The sequence below is a fragment of the Sphaerodactylus townsendi genome, linkage group LG06 (genome assembly GCF_021028975.2).
Source record: "Sphaerodactylus townsendi isolate TG3544 linkage group LG06, MPM_Stown_v2.3, whole genome shotgun sequence".
Classification (NCBI taxonomy): Eukaryota; Metazoa; Chordata; class Lepidosauria; order Squamata; family Sphaerodactylidae; genus Sphaerodactylus; species Sphaerodactylus townsendi.
The window spans coordinates 48,249,509-48,272,555 of record NC_059430.1 but is presented as its reverse complement, the minus strand read 5'-3'; the positions used below and the strand labels follow the sequence as shown (position 1 = coordinate 48,272,555).

At 41.6% G+C, this 23,047-nt stretch overlaps 1 protein-coding gene across 3 annotated transcripts in view; it reads left to right on the top strand.

Moving 5' to 3' along the window:
* The window catches only part of PLEKHG7 (pleckstrin homology and RhoGEF domain containing G7), a 28,429-nt gene extending 5,382 nt beyond the window's left edge, over positions 1–23,047 (top strand). For all 3 annotated transcript variants that reach the window (XM_048499209.1, XM_048499211.1, XM_048499210.1), the window contains 15 exons: positions 1,486–1,508; positions 3,562–3,698; positions 5,166–5,206; positions 6,855–6,956; positions 7,452–7,601; positions 8,512–8,607; positions 10,480–10,575; positions 11,362–11,475; positions 12,385–12,556; positions 13,066–13,181; positions 14,001–14,094; positions 15,150–15,229; positions 17,504–17,663; positions 21,018–21,115; positions 21,271–23,047. In XM_048499209.1, coding sequence (XP_048355166.1) covers positions 1,486–1,508; positions 3,562–3,698; positions 5,166–5,206; positions 6,855–6,956; positions 7,452–7,601; positions 8,512–8,607; positions 10,480–10,575; positions 11,362–11,475; positions 12,385–12,556; positions 13,066–13,181; positions 14,001–14,094; positions 15,150–15,229; positions 17,504–17,663; positions 21,018–21,115; positions 21,271–21,378 — 1,587 coding nt within the window. In that variant the 3' untranslated portion in view covers positions 21,379–23,047. The remainder of the gene's footprint in view (positions 1–1,485; positions 1,509–3,561; positions 3,699–5,165; positions 5,207–6,854; positions 6,957–7,451; positions 7,602–8,511; positions 8,608–10,479; positions 10,576–11,361; positions 11,476–12,384; positions 12,557–13,065; positions 13,182–14,000; positions 14,095–15,149; positions 15,230–17,503; positions 17,664–21,017; positions 21,116–21,270) is intronic.

Sequence of the window (23,047 nt, the reverse complement as noted above, 5' to 3'; positions counted from 1 at the left end):
TCAGTTTAGAGAGGGGAAACAATGGTGTTGACTGGAATGGATTGTATTGGTTCCTAATTTGCATTGCAGGCACAATTCAATATGTTGCTGATCTTCACACCCCTATATGATTTGAAACCTAATACATTGGTTCCTAATTTGCTTGCAGGCACAATTCAATATATTGCTGATCTTCACACCCCTATATGATTTGAAACCAACATACCGGAAGGGCTACCTATCTCATAGGAACCTGCCTGACCACTACAGTTATCTTTGGAGGCCTTGATTTGGGTGCCCTGGCCTTTTGAGATTAGACTAAGGTGACCAGATTTTCACCTTTTTAAAGCGGGACTCACGCGGCCGCAGGAGCACACTGCCTTCTGGGGCGCTCCCCGGTTTCAGGTGGGAACCAGGAGCACCCCAGAAGGCAATGTGGTAGAGCGGGAGGCTGCCGCACTGCCTTCTGGGGCGCTCCCCTGTTTCCCGCCCTGTGACAGAGCGGGAAAAGGGGAGCCCCCCAGAAGGCAGTGTGGCAGCCTTCCAAAAATCGGAACATTTAAAAAACCCTGTGGGACGCGGGACAAATTGGTTAAAAGCGGGACTGTCCTGCCAAAAGCAGGGTGTCTGGTCACACTAGATTAGACAAGTAGCAACCAGGGAGATGCCCTTTTTGGTCGTGCCACCAAAACTCTGGAATTCTTTCCCCAAAGAGATATGTTTGTTCTCTTCTGTTGCTGCCTTCTGCTAGAGGTAGAGACTTTTTGTTTCATTTGGCATTCCCTCAGTGATCCCTGTCCTGACAAATGTTTTTTAAAAAATGTGTCTTTGTATGTATTTTAATTGTTTTAATTATGCTTTTTTGTGGAGGGATAGGTTTTTAAATGTGATTTTATCATGCATGTTTTAATTTATTAGCTACCTTGGTTGCAGAAAAATACGATATAAATTCTGAATAAATAAATACCAAAAATTCTATGAGGCCCCACAAGGTTAACTTCTAACATATTGGTTCACATTGCTTAATGTTACTGGAATAAACAAGGTTTCAGCCACCAACTTTTCACCTTTGGCTTTCAGAGAGGTAGCTGCAGAATTGAACAAGAAGCCTGTTTGCTTCTTTAGTGAATTAACATTTATTGTGATTTTTACACACTAAACTTTATAATTGCTCTGCTATATATTGGCAACATTTGCAGGGGTGAAAAAGGTGGCTCAAAACTGTTTTTGCTCAGGGTTCCTGGTTGCCAATCGGTGCCTCTGGGGAGAACTTAACATGGTATCTACCAGTCTAGCCCATAACCAACTACCAGGATTTAAGTTGAACTTCAATTATTTTTGCTCAGGAAAGATATCAAATTATCCTGCTTTTAAGCAGTCATTTCACTCAAAATTGTTGAATTTCAAATATATATTTGGAATGTCTTTGTTCAACAAAAAATATGAGCTTAAATGTGCCAATATTTTTCTTTTATAAATAATATTACTTTTCTTTTTTCCCCCCAGAAATTAGATTTGCATAAAGCAAGGTATGTAAGTGAGGATTTTTTATTCATCATCTGTTTCAATATATAGGCACACTTGTAACAGGACATGGCCTGTCTGAAGGCATTCCTGCACAAGGGGAGGTTGTAATAATGCCAATACAGATTATGCCTAAGCAAGCTGGAATTTCATATAGGGTCACACTTTATCTGTAGATATAGTACATACAGTGGAATGAGGCAATAATGAGGAACTTGAATAGAAGAAGAAGAGCTTGGACTTTTGAGGTAGGTGGAGCTGACAGAATGTGTTTCCCTTCTGCACATTCAATGAGGTAGGTGGAGCTGAGAGAATGTGTTATAATAGAGGAAGTAAAATTTCATTCCATCAAACTTGACAAAACAAAACACATATTTCCTTTTTCCAACTCCTACACAATACTGACAATCAACAAAAGTACAATACCAGGCTAACTGCAGGTTTTCAATCATTATTAATTTGCAATATGACAGATTGAGAAAAGTAGATTGAAAGAAAACCTTACACACAAATATTTGCAATGTTTTATGCACTTGCTTTTGCCTTCAGATTGCATCAACCTTTTGTCATTACATGCCAAATGTGACTTCAGAATCTTTCTCCTTACACCCCCTCAATTATAAATCTTGAGTAATCAAGTAAGCTCTAATGTGTATATTACATAAAATAGTCTATATTAAATGTACATACAAAATAAAAACCAATCATTACTCTATGGCTACTTTATTTATTTATTTATTTTCATATTTGTATCCTGTCATATCTCCAAAGACTCAAGGCAGTTCACAATAAATCGAATGTGGCCACATTAAGCCATCATATTAGGCATGTGAGATTTTCTTTTATCATGTGATGACATGAATATTTGAAACCACTATCACATGATCGCCCTTCAAAGGCCATTGCCTTGGTGCCTTCTATCATACATGAAAATTACACAACAGTAACTGAGAGGAAAGCTTTCACTTCAACATACGAAATTTTCCAAAATTACTGAAAACATGCTAATATTTATTCAACACAGAAGTAAAGCATCTGCACCAGGAAGAAAGGACTACATTGTAATATCCAAGTGGGAACAAAGGTGTTCCCAGTCAGTTCCACACACAGGGAATTCAGTACATGTGAGAGTTTCCAAATGCTTGTAACTGATCAAAAAGTATATTTTCTTCTGGTTGTGGTGGGTTTTCTGGGCTGTGTGGCTGTGGTCTGGTAGATCTTGTTCCTAACATTTCACCTGCAACTGTGGCTGGCATCTTCAGAGGTGTATCACAGAGAAAAGTCTGTTTCACACTGTGTCTAGTGAGAAGGGAAAGTTTAGTGGGGTATGTTGTCCATGTCCCAAGGTGGGGAACCAATCAGTAAGTGTTTGGGTGAAACTTGCTATGCAAAGGTGTGGTTGAGTGCATTGTATTGCGGGTAGGGTTATCAGTCCATTTTTTAAGTACTGGTAGCCAAGATTGGTTAATTTTCAGTCTCTTCTTTCTTGTTGAAGTTGTCTTGGTGTTTCAATGGCCTCCCAGTTCAGTCTGACATAGTAACCTTCTGAATTGTCAAATAAAATGTTATGTCCAGTTTTGTTTAAGACATGTTCTGCAACTGCAGATTTTTCAGGATGGTTAAGCCGACAGTGTCTTTCGTGCTCCTTAATATGAGTCTAAATGCTGCGTTTTTGGGTTTCTATGTAGACCTTTCCACAGCTGCAGGGTATGCGATAGACTCCTGCAGAAGTGAGGGGGTCTCTCTTGTCCTTTAATACTTTCACCTTAAGGAGTCACCTTAATGTTCCTTTCTTTTGATGTGATGAGATTTAAAGTGGGAGACAGTTGTTTTACACAGAGGCACTCCCAAGCAAGCAGCATTCTAAATATGAAGTCTGAGGTACAGTAAGCTAATTACATGGGTTTATTTCTGATTTATTTAGTTAAATTTTATAAAATATGGTTAGCCGTTGTATTCACTCGAGTATGAAGACTGAAGGATCCTTTTGTGGACAGAAACTGACTCCTCAGCCCTGAATATGCTAAGAATAATCATACATATTTTTCCCCATTGCAGTCTCTACAATTCTGCAGAACGCAGACATAGCTCAGTGGTGGTAAGTTTGCCTGGACTCGAGGTGTTCCCAGGAGACCTGCTGATATCAGTCAATGCAGTAGAATTTCTTTATCATTCAACATCACTGCAAAGTGAAGGTCAGTTGGGGACAGGAACTGACTGGGCTTTAAACTGGGAATCACTTGGGTGCGGTATACCTTGGCAACCCTTTAACCAGGTTTGCACTGCACATTTGGCTTTGCTAAATTTGGCTTTAACATAAAGAATGGTAGCAAGATAGATTTTATTTAAGTAGGAATAAAGTAGCACAGACAGCACCATGGTACTGAACTTCAAAACAGTGTGGCTACAATGCAAATAACTTCTGGTTAGTTTGTATAGTACAGTATGTACCTCACAAATTGAATGAGCATCAGAGGCCATGCAAAATGAACCAAGCTTTGTTTATTCACATAACTTCACTGAGTGGATTGCACTTCATTTACTGACTCTAGTGTGAAGTCAGTAACTCCATATGAACACAAGCTTTCATTTACTTTACGCTGGAAATGTTTCCATTTACAGAGGATTGAAGTGAATGGGGAAATCTCTGCAGGCTGATTGAAGATCTACAAAGCTTTTCACTGAGGCTGTTTGTGTGTGTTCATCATCTCTGGACCTACAGTCTCAATTCTGGAAATGGCTTCTGTTCTTCAAGATAACACAGGGGCATTATGCCCATTGGGCAAAGGGGGCAGTTGCCCAGCGTGCCCCCTTGTGGTGGGCGCCAAAAACGCAGGGTTTGTTTGTGGGGGTTTTTTGGTATTTCAGTGGGTTTTCTGTTTTTAACCTGTAGGGGGCGTAGTTTTTAGGCTAGCATCACCAAAATTTCAGGGATGTTTCAGGAGACTCTGCTGATACTATCACCCAGGTTTGGCTCAGAAAGTCCAAAGTTATGGACTCCCAAAGGGGGTGCCCCATCCCCCATTGTTTCCAATTGGAGCTAATAGGAGATGGGGGCTACACTTTTGAGGGTTGATAACTTTGGACCCCCTGAACCAAACTTCACCAAATCTGGGGTTCCCAGTTTAAATAACATTGAAAGTGATGCTGTTTCCACCAATTGGGGGGACTGGATACAACACCATAAAATGTTTTCATAGCAGTAATAAAACATTTTGAAAGCATTTTGAAAATGTTTTCAAAAAAATTATTTCTGCTGTTTGGCATGGCCTATTGCTGTGTTCAGATTTGTGAGTTGATGCATGTTCTATAATGTGATAGTGACTTTGAAATCACCTGGTGTAAAAAATCATTGCTTGGTCATGATGGGGGAGGGCAGTTGCCCATGGGGGGGGGGGCGGCAAACTCCCGTTTGCCTAGATACGTCACTGGGTGTAGCTACAAGGGGACCGGGGGTGCGCATTGCACCGGAAACGCGCCGGGGGGGGGCATCAAACTCAGGTTTTGCCCAGGGCTCCAGTTTGCCTAGTTACGCCACTGAGATTACCTTAATAAGATTTTTAGAGTCAAGACTGTGCACATGCATGCCATTGACCTTGATATAACTGCCTCTGGTTATTGAAAAAGACTGACAATACCTTTGTCTCTTTTCTGCCCATTAGAATGCAAAAGGCCTTGGTGGCCATTCACTAAAAAAGGAATTGTAAGTATTTTGCAAGGGTTTTTCCATTTTCTCATTTACTGATATTCGACTGGACTGAATGTCATACAGTACAATCTATTGGAAGGGGGCTGAAACTTGTGCAGGCGGCACAAGGGTGCTCTAATGCAAATGTACTATACGCTGGCAGAAAGAACTAATATGTTGGTGGGAGGGGCAGTAATAGTGTGCAGCTCCACAAGGCCCAAATAGAGAAGCTGCCATTGCCACTCCTCGTCCACAGGAGTACTTGCCACTGCTGGTTATTCTGAGGGCATTTCCAGGAAAGAAGCCATCTTTAGCCTGCTTGATGTCGCCTTTCAGCCTGAGAAGTCTTCTTTGACTGGCTCAAACTTACACCAGCTAAAAGTCCATTGAGCTGCATAGGGGGTTTCTCAGCGGCCAGGGATTTCTGCAGTTTTTCATCCTTCCTGCACTACCTGAAGCCCCTTTAGAGGTGGCACAGCTGAACTGTGGTGGCACCATACCTGCGGGCTGCAAAACTCCCCCCCTCCCCCTGCCCAGGACTGTACTGTGTGGGAATGTTCCTGAGATGCTTTGTGTTGCTATCCTTCCTACTTCTTTTTTTTCTATGTAATTTACATAATGTTTTCTTTCCCCCCTTCACAATGAATGAGTTGTTTGTTGATACTGGTAGACAGACTTGACTTTCTTGTTTTAGCTAACCAAGTGTGGAAACCTATCATATACCTCTGGATGTAACTTTTTTCAAATGTATTGGCTTCTTTGTACCTCATAAAGTCTTATTGTAGAGTTCTGAGTCCATTGTATTGTTCACTTTTGTTTGTGCCAGCAAAAATTAATTTAAAAATTAAATGTTTTTATTAAAATATACACACAAAGGGAGCTAGGTACAGAAATGGAAGATTTTGCAACAAACCTGTGGGAATCTCCATGTTTGCAGGAAAATCTCCAACCTTTAGTAAAATGAGGGGCTAAACAGCCTCAAAACAGAGAAGTGATATATGTGCTTGTATAATATCGTAACTTTAAAAAAGATCTATACAGTTAACTGGCTGGAGATCTTGGAGCAAAAAGGGCATCTTGTACATCTTCTGCTACCAGCCTCTCCCTCATAACTGACTACTGGTGGTCAGCTGAATATCCCTCCTCCTTTCTGCTCTAAACTGCCCCTCTGGTGGTTGGAGGGGGTAGATGGATAAGCTAAGGAGTGTCCTTTATAACTAACTTTCCTGCTAAGAAGTTCTATTGAATTCAGCAAACTAAGGAAAAAATGGGGAATATATAACACCAATTTCACTTAGACACAGCAAATGTCAGCAGAAGAATGGAAATTATAAAGGTAATTGAAAATGGGTTATCACATATTAGAACAAGAAACACACTAAGATTAAAGATGACCCTTCTTATTTATTGTACCCCAATATATGTGATTGTTGTTCTCTGTTGCAAGTATATCAGCTCTCTAGTATACACACTATTGATGATTATTTTTCTGTTTTAAAATAATAAAAACTTTGGGAAAAGAAAGTATCAGTACATTTTTTTAAAAGTTGTGCATTTTCAAAATGCATATGTTGAAGTACAATTTGTTACATGGAAAGATCCCAGTTTGAAGAGAACCTTCCTCCACCTGTATTTCATAAATTAACCTCTTATTTTGAAACAGAGTAGAGACAGACATAAACAAGCATCAGACCTGGAAAACTGTTTGTCTACTATAACCATCAGGACCTCAGAGTACAGCAGCTATGAATTTCACAGTGTTAAGGTAGAGAAATGCTTTATGTGATACATGAACATCTCTTACGTTTTATTAATTTTTAATCACTTGTTTTAATTTTTCCCTTAAATGAAAACTGTTTTGCCTCTAGACAAAAAATGTAATACACTAATGTTTCCCTGCACTATTGTACAACATATAGAACCCTAACACAAATGTGCAGAAAAAAGTCAGTGATAACAAGACCTGGATAGCCCAGGTTAACCTGATTGTGTCAGATCTTGGAAGCTAAGTAGGGTCAGAACTGGTTGGGAGAGCACCAAGGAATATCAAGGCCATGATAGTGAGTCAGGCAATGGCAAACCACCTCTGATTGTCACTTGCCTTGAAAATCCTATGGGATTGCCATAATTCTTCTGTGACTTGATGGCAAAAAAGTGTATTCAATTAGTACCAGTGTGTAAAGGTGGGGAAGTGGTGGTATTAATTTTGCATGATATGTTATTTTGGTTATTTTGCATGATATGTTATCTCAACTGATAGGATAAAGTATGGCATGAAATCATAACACTGTATCAGGTTGAGCCAAAAGCCAGTGAAGATCTATTAGATACAAAGAAGAAAGAAGCAGTGTGGGAGCTTTTCACAACTGAATGCACGTACTTTCTAGATCACCTGCTGGTTCTTAGAATGGTAAGTCTAAATTTTAGAATTACTTCCTCTTTTTGTAGCATAAATTTTCAGTCTGTCCTGGTTTAAGATAGCTTCACATAGCCATTTTTTCCAGCAAGAAGTGTGTTCATGCTCTTTATCTGATGAACACGGATCTTGGTTCAGCCACGGACAAAATCATCATGAATCTGGTGAGCCTTCAGACCCAATGGGAGGCTAGAAAGTGCATTAAATCTGTGGCCTGGATAGTTACATTTTCCTAGAAAATGAAACCGTTTGCTAAATCAATTTACAGTGCTGTATTAGAGCACTATGTTATGATTTGAAAGGATGCAAAGCATATTGCAGTTTTTGCTTAATAGTTCTTTTAATACATGTTCCTAGTACTGTTTGGTATAATCGCTTCCTTTGCTTTCAATGTTACATTTACTACTTTCCATTATAATCTGTCCTTGAAAGTTAAGACACACAAGTGCACTTTTAAACAAGAGTGTCCACTCAAGTAACTCTTAATTCATTATGGGAAGCACATTACTTGAAATTTCTCCCTTAGAAGTTACAGGCACCTCTAGAATGTAAAACTCATCTGAAAGGTTATGAGGCAATTTAACAATTCTCTCATATTCAGTTTTGCTTTCAGCATGATTTTTAAAGAGGAAATGGTATATATACAATAATTTGCTATAGATGATACTCAAAAAATACAGTAAAGAATGATGAAATAGCATGAAACAGTGTAGTACGAAAAGGAATGTCCTGCCCTGAAAAGACTGTCTAGGTTCCTATATTCTTAAGCATGGAACTCTCAGGATGGATTTTTTAGACCTGTTGGATCAGTGTGTTTCTTTGAACTTAGGGCAACCTGTAGCAATCACAGAATTCAGTGACTTCGAGAGAAAATCACTAACTGGAATTATCATCTTTTCCAAAGGTTTTTATGGATACATTAAAATGCCTACAAAGTAAGGAGTTCCTCTTAGATGTGAATTTGAGGCTACTTTTTGCAAACTTGGAGGAATTAAGCCAGGTGAGAAAAATGCACCAAAATACCTTAGTTTGCCTATTTAGTGTTTGTAACTGATACATCACTAGCAGAAACAGCAGGTATATGCACTGTATCCTTCCAATAATTTCCCTGGGTAATTCTAGTAATTTCAGTCCTAATGGGGTCTAGATCCTGCTTTTGAGTGTGTTTTAAAGCTTGATGGGGAGATGCTCAGAAAAAGACAGTTAAAATGGCCCTGGAGCAAGTAGAGTGGCCTCTTAAGTGTTACAAGCCGGTGCTACAGGAACTACTCATCTCGGAGATGGCCAAAGGTGTCCACAGTGGGTGCCAATCAAACCAAAGGTGCCTAATTATGTTCTTTTTCAGGGGTACTGTCAACACAACACATTCTTTCCTTCGCTTATTGATGGTGATATTGCTATCTGTAGCATTCTATAGGCTATCTATAGGCTGCACAGAGAGGAGAGGGGGTTGGCAAGCATCCTGAATCCTGATCTTCCTCTCTTCCTCCTTTAGCCTGAAGACATCAGGGGAGGATGGAGCTGTCTTGCCTGGCAAATTATGCCTACAGTTTGCATGGGCCTGGCCAGGCTGCTGCTTTGCTGAAACTCATGATAACATTTTAGAGGGCATTGGATTTGCAGCTACCCTCACTGCAGTTCCTGCATCCTCATTCACCCTTGCTAGAAGTGTCAGGACTAGGTGAGGTAGCCAATGGCATAATGAAGGTGAGGCATGAGGGGCTGGAGCCCCAGGTGCCACTTGAGTAGGTAATGTGGGGGGGCATGCTCAACAGGCTGCTCCCCCCAAACTCCATTAACTATATGCCTGCCCCTGAACTCCACGTGGAGTTCAGGGGCAGGCATATAGTTGAATGCTGAACCCAGCCACCATTCAACCGGGCTTGCCTCACCGCAAACTTGTGGAAGCAGGATGGGCCTGTTCAACACTGAACTTTGCTTGGTTGGGTCCAGCTTTAAATTGCTTCAAGCCTGCAGTTAAAGCTTGACCCAGCCAGACTGGACCCAACATCAAACTCAGTGCTGGGTCTGACCAGCTGCAGCTTTATACTGCTGTTTCCATCTCTGAAGCTCCACCTCTAAAGGTCAGGTGGAGCTTGGGGGGGTGGGGGGGAGCCAGTAGTATAAACCTGGAGTCAGTCAGATCCAGTGCTCAGTTTGCAGCCTGGTTGGGTTGAGCTTTGAACTCTAGACAAGAAGTCTGTAGTTTAAAGCTCGATGCAGCTGAGCCCAGTGTTGAACAGGTGCCTTTCATCCCTGAACTCCATGTGGAGTTTGGAGGTAGGGCAAGCAGTTGTGCTTACCCTGGGTGCAGTTTTAGGCAGCTACAACCTTGGAGGGAACAGAGTGGCAGCACTGAGGCTTCCTCTCCTTTAAGGTACAGATGCTGAGGAGAGCAGTCTCTGTTACTCTACAATTCATGCTTGCACCTCATCTCAGACTGGCTTGGTTGCTACTCAGCTGATCCCACTGTACGGTGCCACTGCCAGGTTCACAACTGTCTTTGCCACTAGCAGACATCTCTGCAAAAGGCCCAGCTCACTGCTCACCATTTCCTGGAGCTTCAGCATAGCATGAGAGAGTGAATTCATGATGATGAGACACTCAGGCATGAAGTCTTCCTTCCTTCTCCTAAAAGAGCTGGCAAGTGCAAAAACATGTTTTCTACTCCAGACATAGTAGTAGCTGAGACAATCACCATTTAACCAAATTGTATGGATATCAAAATGCTAGATAAAACAGCTTTTATTGCATTTACGGGTCTAAGAAAGGGAAGTTGTAACATGTTGCATTGAGCTGTTAAGTTGCAGCAGTAATTATATGCCATTGTTTTAACTGAAGGTCATTTCAAGTTGATGTATTTCTTACCTAGGTAAGCCTTGGTTTTGTGACCAGTTTCTTTAGCATTATAAAGGATCACCTTGTCAAGGCTATATCCTCCTTAGACTTCATCTCTGTGCTTACAAAGGTAATGATGTATTCAGTAAGGTTACCTATTACAAAGAGCAGAAAATGTAAGGCCGCTTAGTTTCACATGACCTAATATCCCATTACCTCAACAGAATTTTCTGTATTGATTGATTGATATTTAATTTATATACCGCCCTCCCCCAGAGGGCTCACATATTACAACATGTAGTAGTTTGAATATATTCAAGCTACCACTGAAGTAGTTGAATTCCCATAGGTTTACATGACATGGCCATGGACAGAGAAACAAACAAACAAAAAATTATTGGTTGATTATGGGCAGGAGAACTTATCTCCTCTTTGCCCACCACAGCATCAGGTGCGCGCTGGAAGAGCTCTTGCTTTCCGTGGGGAAAGCCAAGACCAAGAACAGGAGGCGTGCAGCAACTTCCTTTATGTCGGTACAAGAAAGTTTGCCATGCACCATTTCTGTTCCCCGTGCACGGTAACTTCCTTGTAGGTTGTTACAAGGAAGTTTGCCGCACCGGGGTTCAGTTTTGCCACCGTACCATAATTGGCTTCTGCATAATTGGCCATTGTCTGTATATTCCCCACTTTTTTAGTGGATTGGTTCAATATGGCAGGTTTTTAAATGAACAACACACTCAAGGTGTGGTGAATCCTGAAGTAACAAGCAGCTATAATCTTAAATCCACTGATGAGTTATGTAAGTTTAAAATCAAAGCTCAAATTGGTTGGACATTTATAATGTTAAGAACAAAAAGTGTGTCTGTACCAATAATTTGTATTCTGATGTTAAATACCTAATTTCTTTGTCTTGCAGTATTTCCAAGGGAACCTCTGTCAAACTCTCCAGATATACTGCCTTAATTATACTTCTGCAGTGTATTACTTGGAAAAGCTGAAGAAACGAAAAGATTTTGGGACCTATTTGAAAGTAAAATGCTGTTCTTATTAAATGTTTACAGTCTAAAGAATGCATCCAAGGCTTCTGCAAATTAAATGATTTCATGAAAGTCTTTTTAATCCTTCACCTAGCATCTTTATACACCCTTTAAAATACTGCTGCTGAGGCATAGGGAACCCCCCAGAATATGTTGTGGCAGCAAAAAGGAATAATTGACTGACATTTCTCCCCTTACTTTTGAGCAAGTGTTTGCTCCTTTCACAAATTTCTTATCAGAGGCTGCTTCAGAAATTTCTTATCAGAGGCTGCTTCAGAACTATATGCAGCTAATTTACAATGCCTAACAAAGGTGGAAATGCTGGACTAAGTTGCAGCCTTACATATGGCTGAGCTGCAGCACAGCGTGCTATGGGGACCTTCATCTTTGGGGATTTATAGGCCTATATAATGCAGGCCTTGAGCATGGAGTTGAGCTGTCTTAGACATGGGTTTCCCTTGGTTATGTGGACCTATAGAGGTGAGCAAATGTTGCTGTCATCTGATTTGATGAATCCTTTTAATGAAGAACCTATTTAAGGTGTCGTCCTGCCTCAGTGGAAAAACATGCTTTACACTAGTCTTTTTAGGAAGAATACAATCTAGTCATGGCATTTCTCTTCCTGGCCTTCAAGGATCCCACTAATACTGTCATTTTCCTGAGATCAGCTTTTTGCAGGCACCACTTTCCCAGCATTTTTTTTCTGCTGTGCAATGAGAGGGCTGTGAGATGTTTGGTTTCACAATCTCACCATGGGTTGTCTGTACTGACTGCCAGCCACTCTCCAGGGTAGAGGACTTTCTTTTTAGCTTGAGTTGCCAGAGCTTCAGCCTCATGTCAAGTAGATGCTCTACCATTGTGCCAGTCATCAGTCTAACATGATATTTCTTTGTATCCAATAGTGGTGTGAGCAGAACAAACAGTGCAAACGATTACATCTGTCAGAACTGCTGGTTGCGCCTTTGCACAGATTGACTCGCTATCCCCTCCTCCTGGAGAACATCTGGAAAAAGGCAGATCCAGAGGAGAGAGCAATTATCTGCTCAATTAAGGAGAAGGTGGAAAAATCTATAAGTGAGTAGGAGGCCAAATATCAAATCCTTGGTTTGGTAGTTGAGCTGAGTTGTTCAGAACATATGAGTATGAACCTTGCACTACAAAAAGCCACACAGACAAATACAGGAATGGGAATATGTGAATTAAAAAAAATAACATAAAAAAGCATAAAAACAGTGAAATGTGAACTAGGTCTGGTGACATGACAAAAACACAAATTGTAATCCTCATGCTTTACTATTATCCACAGGACATTAACTTCTGCTAGTATTTATCAGTAGGGAGGACATTCAACTTTCCCCAACACTAGGGTTCTCTTCATGGGTAGTTTACCCTGGTTCTGGCCCCTGGTTCTGATTTGGGATTTGCTGATTTCTGCATGTGTTTTGGAACCCTAAGGATTCTGTTCAGTTTTTCCATGGGTTTTTCTCCAGTTTGGGGCAGGGAGGCATTTTTACCTCAATATTTTTTCAACCCTATTTGGAGTCACTTTACATTTATGCTATTATCTGTGGTATATCTTCCAGGGAACTTGGAAGGTAAAGTGAAATGGCTGGATAATTTTCAGAAATTTAAGCAGCTTCAGGAAATTATAAGTTGGCCTCCACTTTGGGATCAAGACAAAAGATTTTTTGTTCCTGAGGTAAACAATTTATCATTTTTAAAAATGCTAGTCTTTTGAAAACTTGAGCATAAGATAAGATAAATATCTAAAAGTTGGCACATACAAACTAGTGCGGAAAATAAGTTGAGATTATATCTGGGCTGTTCTCCACAAGAGAGGCAATGATATGTTTGTCTTCAGTTTTGAACATGTGTGTCTGCAAGGGGACATCCTTTCTGAATACGAAATTTACTGATCTGCAGCTAACAATAGTCCTCACCCTCAGTTATTTTCTGTGATGATGAGAAAAAAATGTGCTAGGCCAAAAGAGATATGACATTGCTCACCCTTAATATAAAGATAACAAAACTCTTTGGTGAGTACAGTACAGATAAAGAGATCCAGATTTATATTGATGTAAATTCACAGCTGCCTATATGCAAGAATTATTTGCTCAGATTTATAAGTCCAAGTTGTGCATCTCCCAAAGCAATCTTATTTGCAACATAGGAAAAATGGTTTTTAAATGGAAAGTCATGAAACAATGAACGTAGTAAACATGTTGTTTTCTTATAGCAGCTTTAGGGGGATTTTAGCTGCTTGGGATTTTAGATGCTGAGGAGTTACAGAAACCCTGAAAAAAATAATTCTTCAGAAACACAGAAGTAGAATTGGAGAAAAAGAACATGCATGTCTATTAAAATATGTTCCAATAAATCCTAAAATTGTTGTCCAGTGCTGATGCCAATATCAAGTAAAATAATGTAATCCACACATTATTGATTTTAAACTTTAAACAAATTCTCACTTACACTTGATTAATCAACCCTGTACGGTCCTCTTATTCTTTATTACAAGACTCTCAAGCTCCTATTAAAGGACAACCCAACTGAAAGCATCTTGTCACCCACAAAGAGATACCTTGTTCATGAAGGGAGATTGACACTCATAGGTAAGTCCCATGGACAAAGGAATGGAATGTGGGGCAAGGGAGGAAATGAACTTGCCACAAACAAACAACTGGAGAAAAGTAGGCACAGTTTTAATGAACACAACTGCAAGAGCACTGGCACAGGGGATGGATCCAGCATTGGGCAACCTGCCTGCTACACCAACCCTGTCCTGCCTAGAGGTGGTGGGGGGACTTGGTGCCAAGTCCCAGGATCCCCTATGACCGTGGTGGCGAACCTTTGGCACTCCAGATGTTATGGACTACAATTCCCATCAGCCCCTGCCAATTGGCCACACTGGCAGGGGTTGATGGGAATTGTAGTCCATAACATCTGGATTGCCAAAGGTTCGCCACCACTGCCCTATGACCTTAAACAATATGGTTCCCTTGCCACTTAGCAGTGAGCACCAGCTGGTAGCCCCCAACCAGCCATGACACTGAATGACTCCACGCCCCCCCCCCCCGTGACTCTATAAAGGAGTCCCAAAGCTGGGGAGGCAGGCTTGCAGGCACAACCTCCACCACAAACAGATCCATTCCAATGCCCAAACCGCCATCGCAGCTGATTGATGATGGAGCCAAGGAATAGACCATCTTTAACAATTTCAGTTTCTTTATCATCAACTTATGTAAGTAGTCATTATTTTGTCTTCTTGATGTTCAGCTATAATCCTGCTTTGGCACTTTCTGCTTTACAGAATTATCGCAGATGTAAAGTAGAAGTAAAAAGTGAAAATCTCAACTCGACAACTTTTGATTGCTGTCTTGTAGGAGGATTATATTAGGCTCAGTTATTTTTATACTTTAGCTTCAATACTAAAACCTCTTGAGGCATGTCAGTGGGGATAAATTGAAATTTAATAGGGAATGTTTACTATCTTTGTAATCAACCATTCCTAGTAAAATTAACTTGCAGAACTCTTAAATTAGAAAATGAACAATTTCTTAAGGAAACTTCCAAATTATTTCAGTCATGCAGAATCAAAGCCAAGCAGCAGCGATGAATTCAGGTTATTAGATTTGTAAAAACATACAACTTTCTGCTTTTCCTTCAGAACATACAAGACTCATCGACATCTACCTGTTTCTATTTGATGATTTGCTTTTGATTACAAAACAGAACCGGAACAAAAAGGTAAGAACATTCATTGCAGCTGCCATACATATATTTATATCTGTATATATGCTTAAGAATACATTTAAATTATTTTAAAAATACACAAAGTATTAAGAGTTTCTACGTAGATAGGTATTTCTAGTATAGTGAATACACAAAAAACAAAGAATTCAAGAGTGGGGTAAGGTAACTCTATCACAGATGTTGCAAGAGTCAACATCTCCTCCCTGACAACTTCTGATAATATTACATAGAGAATCATGTATGCTGCCTGAGCTTCTTAGCTTAAAAAGTTAATAAACTGCTTACACATCCAAGTTTCCTTTATAGCAAATTGTGCAGTATTTTCTCCAAGACGACAGCTTCTGCTATGTCCTGTGGCACTTTAAAAAAGACAAACAGTCAGCCTCTTTGAGAACAGTCCTGAGTCATGAGAACATAGTTATAATAGTCATGAAGAAGGATGTGATTGTAGCAATAAAAGAAAGGCAGGACGAGACAGTAAGGAGGCATCAAGGAGTTTGGTCAATTTGAGATGACGTCACATAAAATTCCAAATATCTTCCTTTGTTGGATAAATAACAAGCAAATGAATGGAAAATGGATCAACTGAAGTTGACCAGATGCAAAAAAATACATACAACCCCCTGTGCCTGCTGAGAAAGCAAATGCTAACTGTAAAAATATTGAAACTGCAATTGCCCGTAGAAGTAGTTTCTGTCTCTTATAATGTTGTTACTGCTGCCATAACTGTATTTTCCTTACAGCCCCATCCAAGCAGTGAGGTGGACAGCTGTGACACCGCAACTATGCCATCCCGCCACTTCCAGAGAGCTTCCTGGCGGCACAGGGAGGCTTGCAAAACAAAACAACCTCCCCACTGCTGAGAAGCCTCTTTGGGATGCATCAGTCTGAATTTCCCGTCACCAGTGTAACCCAGTGAATGGCTGGGAGGAAGCTGACTAATGTCAGCCCCTCCCCTGGCCAGGCCCCTGGCCAGCTCCTTCTGTGTCGAAGGTGGCAGTGGCGCTGGCGCAGTATCCCATGCAGCATCCCACCACCAGGGGAAGCTGGCAGCAGCAGTTCCCTCACACCAGCTGTTCCTTGGATTTTGCTATTTCGCATAGTAAAATCCAGCTGCAAAGTGCATTGAAAGTGGATTGAAAGTGCATTATTCTGCACGTGCGGAAGGTGCCTAAGTGCCCCCGGGAGTGCAAATGCACAGGTGCAAGGGCACACCATTCCCAAAAGCCCTTTTGGCCCCTCCTTTGGATTATGCACTTTGCTGTTACTTTTTGTTCAAAGTTCTATAAGGTAATGAACTGGCCTTCCAGCTCCCGCCACAGCTTCCTAACCCTTAGCCATTGCAGCAGTGTGTAACGTATAGCATGCAACCATATCTCCGTTTACCAGTTGGACAGATGCACTCCGTCAGGGTGAAAAAAATGCGTTTGGTAATGGAAAATGTCATGGTGCGGAATAACCGCTCTGCCCAATTTCCTTACCACCTGGGCTGGGGCCTTGCACACCTTTATCCTGGCTCAGTCAACCTTCCCTGGGTCCTGGGCCCCCTGCCATGCCTACCTCCTCAACAGGCAGAACCAAAAGCATTTTGCCCCTGGCAGCTGCCAACAAAGTTCCCTCAGATCTGCAGCCATCTGGTGAGACAGCACCACACCCTTCTGTTCCAGGATGTCGTTCTCTCCCAGCTGATTGATGATGGCTTGGGAAGAGCCAAACTGGAGCACAAACCATGAACAGCAATGTATCCCACTTCATACCCTGGCAACCCAGCCAGCGAATCAAGGCGATGTCCTCCAGACCAAGGTCCAATTCCCAACCAGACTTTGCAGCATAAACTTGGGCCTAAAAGCCACTCCCAAGCATGCGGTCGGTAGTTCCGAAGCAGCGAGCAGAGTCTAAGCCTCGAAAGAGGCCAGAGTATGGCGGGCAACACCTTATATAGGCTCTTCCACCATCTCCCGTGTCATGTGACACAAGGCCAAGCATGCGCGTGTGCGTTGCTCGCCGTTTGGGGCTTGCTGGCCCCGGTCCTGCCGCAATGACAGCCCCGGCTGACTCTGGGGCTGCGTTTTATTGTGCATGCTTGGAAGGAAAGTAGTTCAAGAAAGCAATTCCTGCTTTTAGTGTTCCTTTTTGTAAAACAAATGAAGTGAAATGGGCTTTGTTTCCCCTACCATTTTGATTTTAAATTTCCAATTTCTGCTATAGTCTAGAACACACACAGAGTAGTGAGATGTTTATGCAGTCTAATTTTCCTTTTTGTTTCAGAAATCTGTGTGTTCCAACATGAGTTTAATACCTGTCTGCCCTTTCTTCACACCTGAGTTGCAATCTTTGCTTGAAGAAGGTGGTTCTTGCACAGTGCTGAACCAGCCTATTCCATTAGACAGGCTGATTGTAAAAAGTCTTGATTCAGTCAACATAACAGGTATATATTAATTACAGTGGACATATGGTATAATCAAGATTGTAAATATTAAGCAGAGGTACAGTATATATGCAGTTCTAAGCAGCTGGCATATGCATTTCAAGCAGCTCTGTCTTTTCAACACCTAATCCGAAATCAGAGAGGGCAGCTGCCACCTCTTCAAAATATCTCTTTCATTCCTATTCTCCTCACAACCTCTGGGTGTATCCGATACAAATTCCAGAAGGGCATTCCCAGAAAGTTTACATGATAGCAATTACTGCTGACATTTCCTTGTGAAATGTGAACTAGTGACAATCCAGACCATAGGTGACAAACTCGTGGCCCTCCAGATGTTATGGATTACAGCTCCCATCATCCCCTGCCAGCATGATGCTGGCAGGGGATGATGGGAACTGTAGTCCATAACATCTGGAGGGCCACGAGTTTGTCACCTATGATCCAGACTGAGCAGGCAAACTTTCCTCACTTTTGTTCAATATTTGTAGCACCAGTGTCAGTGCTAGAGGAAACACACTTTAAAGGAAACAATTCTCATTTTGGCCTCCTTTATTTGATCCCATGCTTTTATGTTCCTTTGTATTTCCATCACTGTGTGTGGAGAAAGGCAGCTTCAGAATGCAAAAGTCAGCTTCCCAAACCCATCCTTAATTCCTACCATTGCCACAAGTGCATTAATTCTTGGGAACTCAGGCAGTTCAGACTTTTATCTACAGTTATTTTCAGTGGAAATAAGTCATGGTTGCTCTTGTGCAGATTCTTCCCCAAAGTTATGAAGCTGCACTGCCTGAAGTCAAAGAGTCATGTTGTTGTGCTGGTAACAGTTGTGCCTACCTGCAAACACAGTTCATCATTATGCCTTCTGTGCAGGCACACTGGGACTGTACATGTATAGTTCCCACCTGACCTCTGCACGCACAGTCCCAGCATGGTACTGCACATAAGACTCAACAATGAAAATTGAGTGTTTTCAGGACTACACCCTCTGATACAAGGGAACCAACCATGCCTTCCTTGAAAACCACTGCCTTATGGAGTGAAAGGGATGGGGCGGGCCATCTGCACATGGCCCACCCACCCTAGCGGAGGAAGGGGAAGGTGAGGGAGGGTCCAGGGGTTTGCTGGACCAAACGGTCTGAAATTTGAACACAACGTAGCTCATGCCTCCCAGCATGTTTTACACTAGATAATTCACCTGCAAGGGACAGGACCAGCCCACCTGAACATGGCCCACCCACCCTGGCAGAGGAAGGGGAACGTTAGGGAGGGACCGGCCGGGTTGCCATGCAAGGGAACGGGAGAGAGGGAGGGAAACGAGGGGCCCCTTGCCCCTCCCCTCCCCTGCAATCATTGTGCAATGACACATGTTCGAACCGTTCGCTTCCCCTTTTCTTTCTTTTCAACTTCACCAGACTCAGCCACAGCAATGCGTGGCCGGGCCCGCTAGTATATATATAAAAATCTATCAGTGCGTTTTTCTGCTGGCAGGTAATCTCCCAAACTACTGGACCGATTGCTTTGAAATTTTCACACAACATCGCATTTGTGTGCGGCCAGGTTTCCATACTATTTCCACACCTCCTGTTGTGTACATACCACACCTGTGACAGTTTTAACCAGTTCTGTTCCGCAACAGCGCCATCTACTGGCGGTCAAAGCAACACCCTCTGATACAAGGGGAACAACCATGCCTTTCTTGAAAACCGCCCGCCCACCCTAGCGGAGTAAGGGAAAGGTGAGGGAGGGTCCGGGGGGTTGCTGGACCAAACGCTCTGAAATACAACGTAGCTCATGCCTCCCAGCATGTTTTAAGCTAGGTAATTCGCCTGCAAGGGAAGGGAGTGAAAGGGACAGGGACAGTCACCTGGACATGGCCCACCCACCCTAGCAGAGGAAGGGGAACGTTAGGGAGGGACGGGGCAGGGTGCCATGCAAGGGAACGGGAGAGAGGGAGGGGAGGGAGGGGCCCCTTGCCCCTCCCCCCTTGCAAGCATTGTGCAATGACACATGTTCGAACCATTTGCTTTCCCTTTTCTTTCTTTTCCACTTCACCAGACTGATCCACAGCAACGCATGGCCGGGCCCGCTAGTTCTATCTAATTTACAATATTTGATTTTAAAAGATATGTTTAAAGATGTGATGTCATTAATACAAATAGCATACACTGTGTAAAAAGCATGAACATAACCTTTGAAAAACCACTGAATGCCTGAAGATCGGTAAGTTTTCAAAGCAAAGATCCTGCCTGGCCATTTCATCAGCCCAGTGGCATCTTTTCTGACAGAGCAGTTTTCCCACTTTGGAGAACAGGCTGCAATTTTTGGGAATTCCCCTTCCTGTTGCAGACTTCCAGTTTGTTCCCCTTACTTTTCCTTTAGAGGTTTTGAGGTCAAAGAAGGCTTCAGTGAGGAGGTAGGGCATGGAAATTGCCTTCCTTAGCATGACCCCAATCACTTTACTTAGAATTCAAGCCTAATTTTTAATGCAGGGAACAAGCTACCTTAATCAGCAATAACCACCAATATATACTTTAGAAGTTTAGGTTTTGCATCTTCTGTAATTGCATAAGTGCTTCATTTGAATCCGGATTAACACTGAGCTTTTCCATGTTCTTGTGTTAAATTGCTGCCTGAGGGAAGCCCTTCCCCACCAGCAATGGCCACCGCGGTCAATCGCGGCTGCTCTTTATCTGATTTTATGGAACTTTAACATACATATCTTCCATAAATAGTAGCCAGACTTTTCTTTTGAATGGCACTGTATATAGAGCATTTAATCCTCTGCTCTACGTAGTGACAGGAGGATAGGGAAAGAGCATTCATCACTATGCAGTTCACACTCATCCCTTAACCATAGTTCCTTGTATGCTCTCTGGCTTCAGCACAGAGAACCTAATTTAGAAAAAATGCTGGTTTCATATGAACTTCATGGAAATGCATGACACTCTTAAGCATTCAGTGGAAATGAGATGCAGCTATCTGCTAAATCAGTGATTCCCAACCAGGGTTCCGTGGTACCCCGGGGTGCCGTGAGCATGTCCCAGGGGTACCGTGGCAACGCTATTGGCCCCCTCACTTTTGTGGTGTGTCCCGCTAGCACCAGCAAGGATATGGAGTTGTCCCAGGGGGCAGGGCCTGGTGCAAGGTCAGCAGCCACTTACCACCCACCCCCACCTCCGTGCTTCCCTTCACCCTGGGAGGGGAAGGTGGGGGGAGGATGGCAGGGGTACCGTGAGATATGAAGAGTGAGGTCAAGGGTACCATGACATCTAAAATGTTGGAAAACACTGTGCTAAAGGATGATGGATTGGCTGGTTTGAAATCTGTCTTATCAAGTGTTAATTGTTTTCTTAGTTTTAGGCCTACGGAATGCTTTTCTAATACAGCAAGAAAACCGGTATCAGCAGTGCATAGCAGCTTTCTTAATACAGGCACAGACAGAGGCAGTCAAGGTAGCCAGTTTACAAACTTTTACTTAATAAATTACATGTATCCACACACAAACATTATCTAAAATTTTATTTCTGATTCATCTATTTTATCTGCTTACTTTGCTTGTGCACTGTTACTACCAAACCATAACAAAATACCATTTTTTCCATTTCAGAAAGCATGGATATCACAGATGGAGATTGCAATCTCAAATTATGCAAAGAGACACATAACCCCCCGAAACTCATTTTTAAGTTTACCAGCTGAATCATCTGAAATTTAATTGTGGTCAGTTGTGAACTGATGGGCATTGGTAATAGAAAGTTCACTTTTTTAAAGCAAGCCTTTAGATGTTTGAAAGTATTTCTGGAGCACTTTCCTCAACAGAAATTTGGAAAAAAGAAAATAAAAAAATATTACTTTGCTGGCCAAGTGCAGGCTACAGTTCTCTCAGGAAGAATTTTCAAGCTTCTTGATAAAATTCTGCTGTTTACTCATAACCAAAAACAGGAAAACTTGGAAAGAGTAATAGCAACACTGGCGGCATATACTAAAATGGAAAAATGTATAATTAAAAAAAAAAAAAACCAGAAAAGCTGTCATTAAATCAACATCTCCTAAATTGTCTTCATAAGCTCCTGTGCAGTCTAGTTTATATTAACAGAGGACAAACATACATTTATGTATGGTCTGATTAAAAAAACATACTTCTAGAACAAATTTCACTAGGATACCAGTGAAAATGACAGTTGTTTTCGTACTTCAGAAATCAATTTTCTAGTTCCACAAAGGTTAATTAAATAATTATCTACCACTGACCTTCAAAAAAACTCCCCCTGTTTTATTTGTTTCTGCAAAAAAGTATTTTTGATGCAGAGTAATCCTCAGGCCTTCAATGTCCTCAACTTATAGCTTGCTAGGAGAATTGCAATGTCTTCGTGGGACAAATCCCTTTTACAAACTTCACCTCAACAGCCTTTTTTTTCCACTTTCCCACATTCTCTGCTGTACCATAGATTTCAGTGAGAACAATGTTTTGGGATAGAATTTCTGGCTTGGAATAAAAAAATCCACACAGGTCTGCAGGTGCTAAACGACGTTTGCACTTTGACATAATGCAAGCTTGTTTTTCTTTAAAAAGAGAAGGTTTACTACATGATTTCAGTTTTAAAACCACTCATGTTGACAAGGGGAGGGGATTTTTCTATGATAGCTTTTATACTGCATTATACTTTCCTTAAACCATTAACAGTAATCCACAGCACCCCGATGTAATTCAGTATCATTCTTTCAACTTCAGGCTCTGTCCTTCTGGTGCAGACCACTTTCCTGCTAAGTTAATACATCCATTGCAATATTATTTCTACATCCCAATTTACAACTATCACAAACCCAACTGTCAAAATTTAATTGATACTTTGCTTAACACAGTTCATAATTCCTAATGGTTGGTGAAGCCCTGCCCAATTTGTTTTCAGTTTTGGAGGAGGAGGTATCTCTACTACTTTTGGCAATTAAAAGTTGACATTAGGAGAACTGAAAAACAAAGGAAAGCTTTTAGGAACAGAGCAACAGGATGGCTGGTGCAGAAAACAGCTTCCACATAAGTTGGATCACATGGGAGGCACCCACAATGTTACTGTTCCTTGATGATGCCAGCAGAACTGGCCTTGGCTACTTTGCGCATGAACTGGACAAACAACATGAGAAATACAAGTGTTACTATAGCCACAACTGCTAGCATCTGTGTTGTGTTTTCTTTTAGCAGCTCCTTTGAACTAACAACCATTTTTACAATCAAGTATAACACACATCTACACCACAATTTTGTTCAAGATCAGAGACAGGGAAAGGATGCTTCACAATCTTATGTGACTGAAACCTAATTTTTTAAAAAGAACGTAGTGTACTTTTCTACACTGGCAAAAGCACAATAAATGAATCACTGAAAA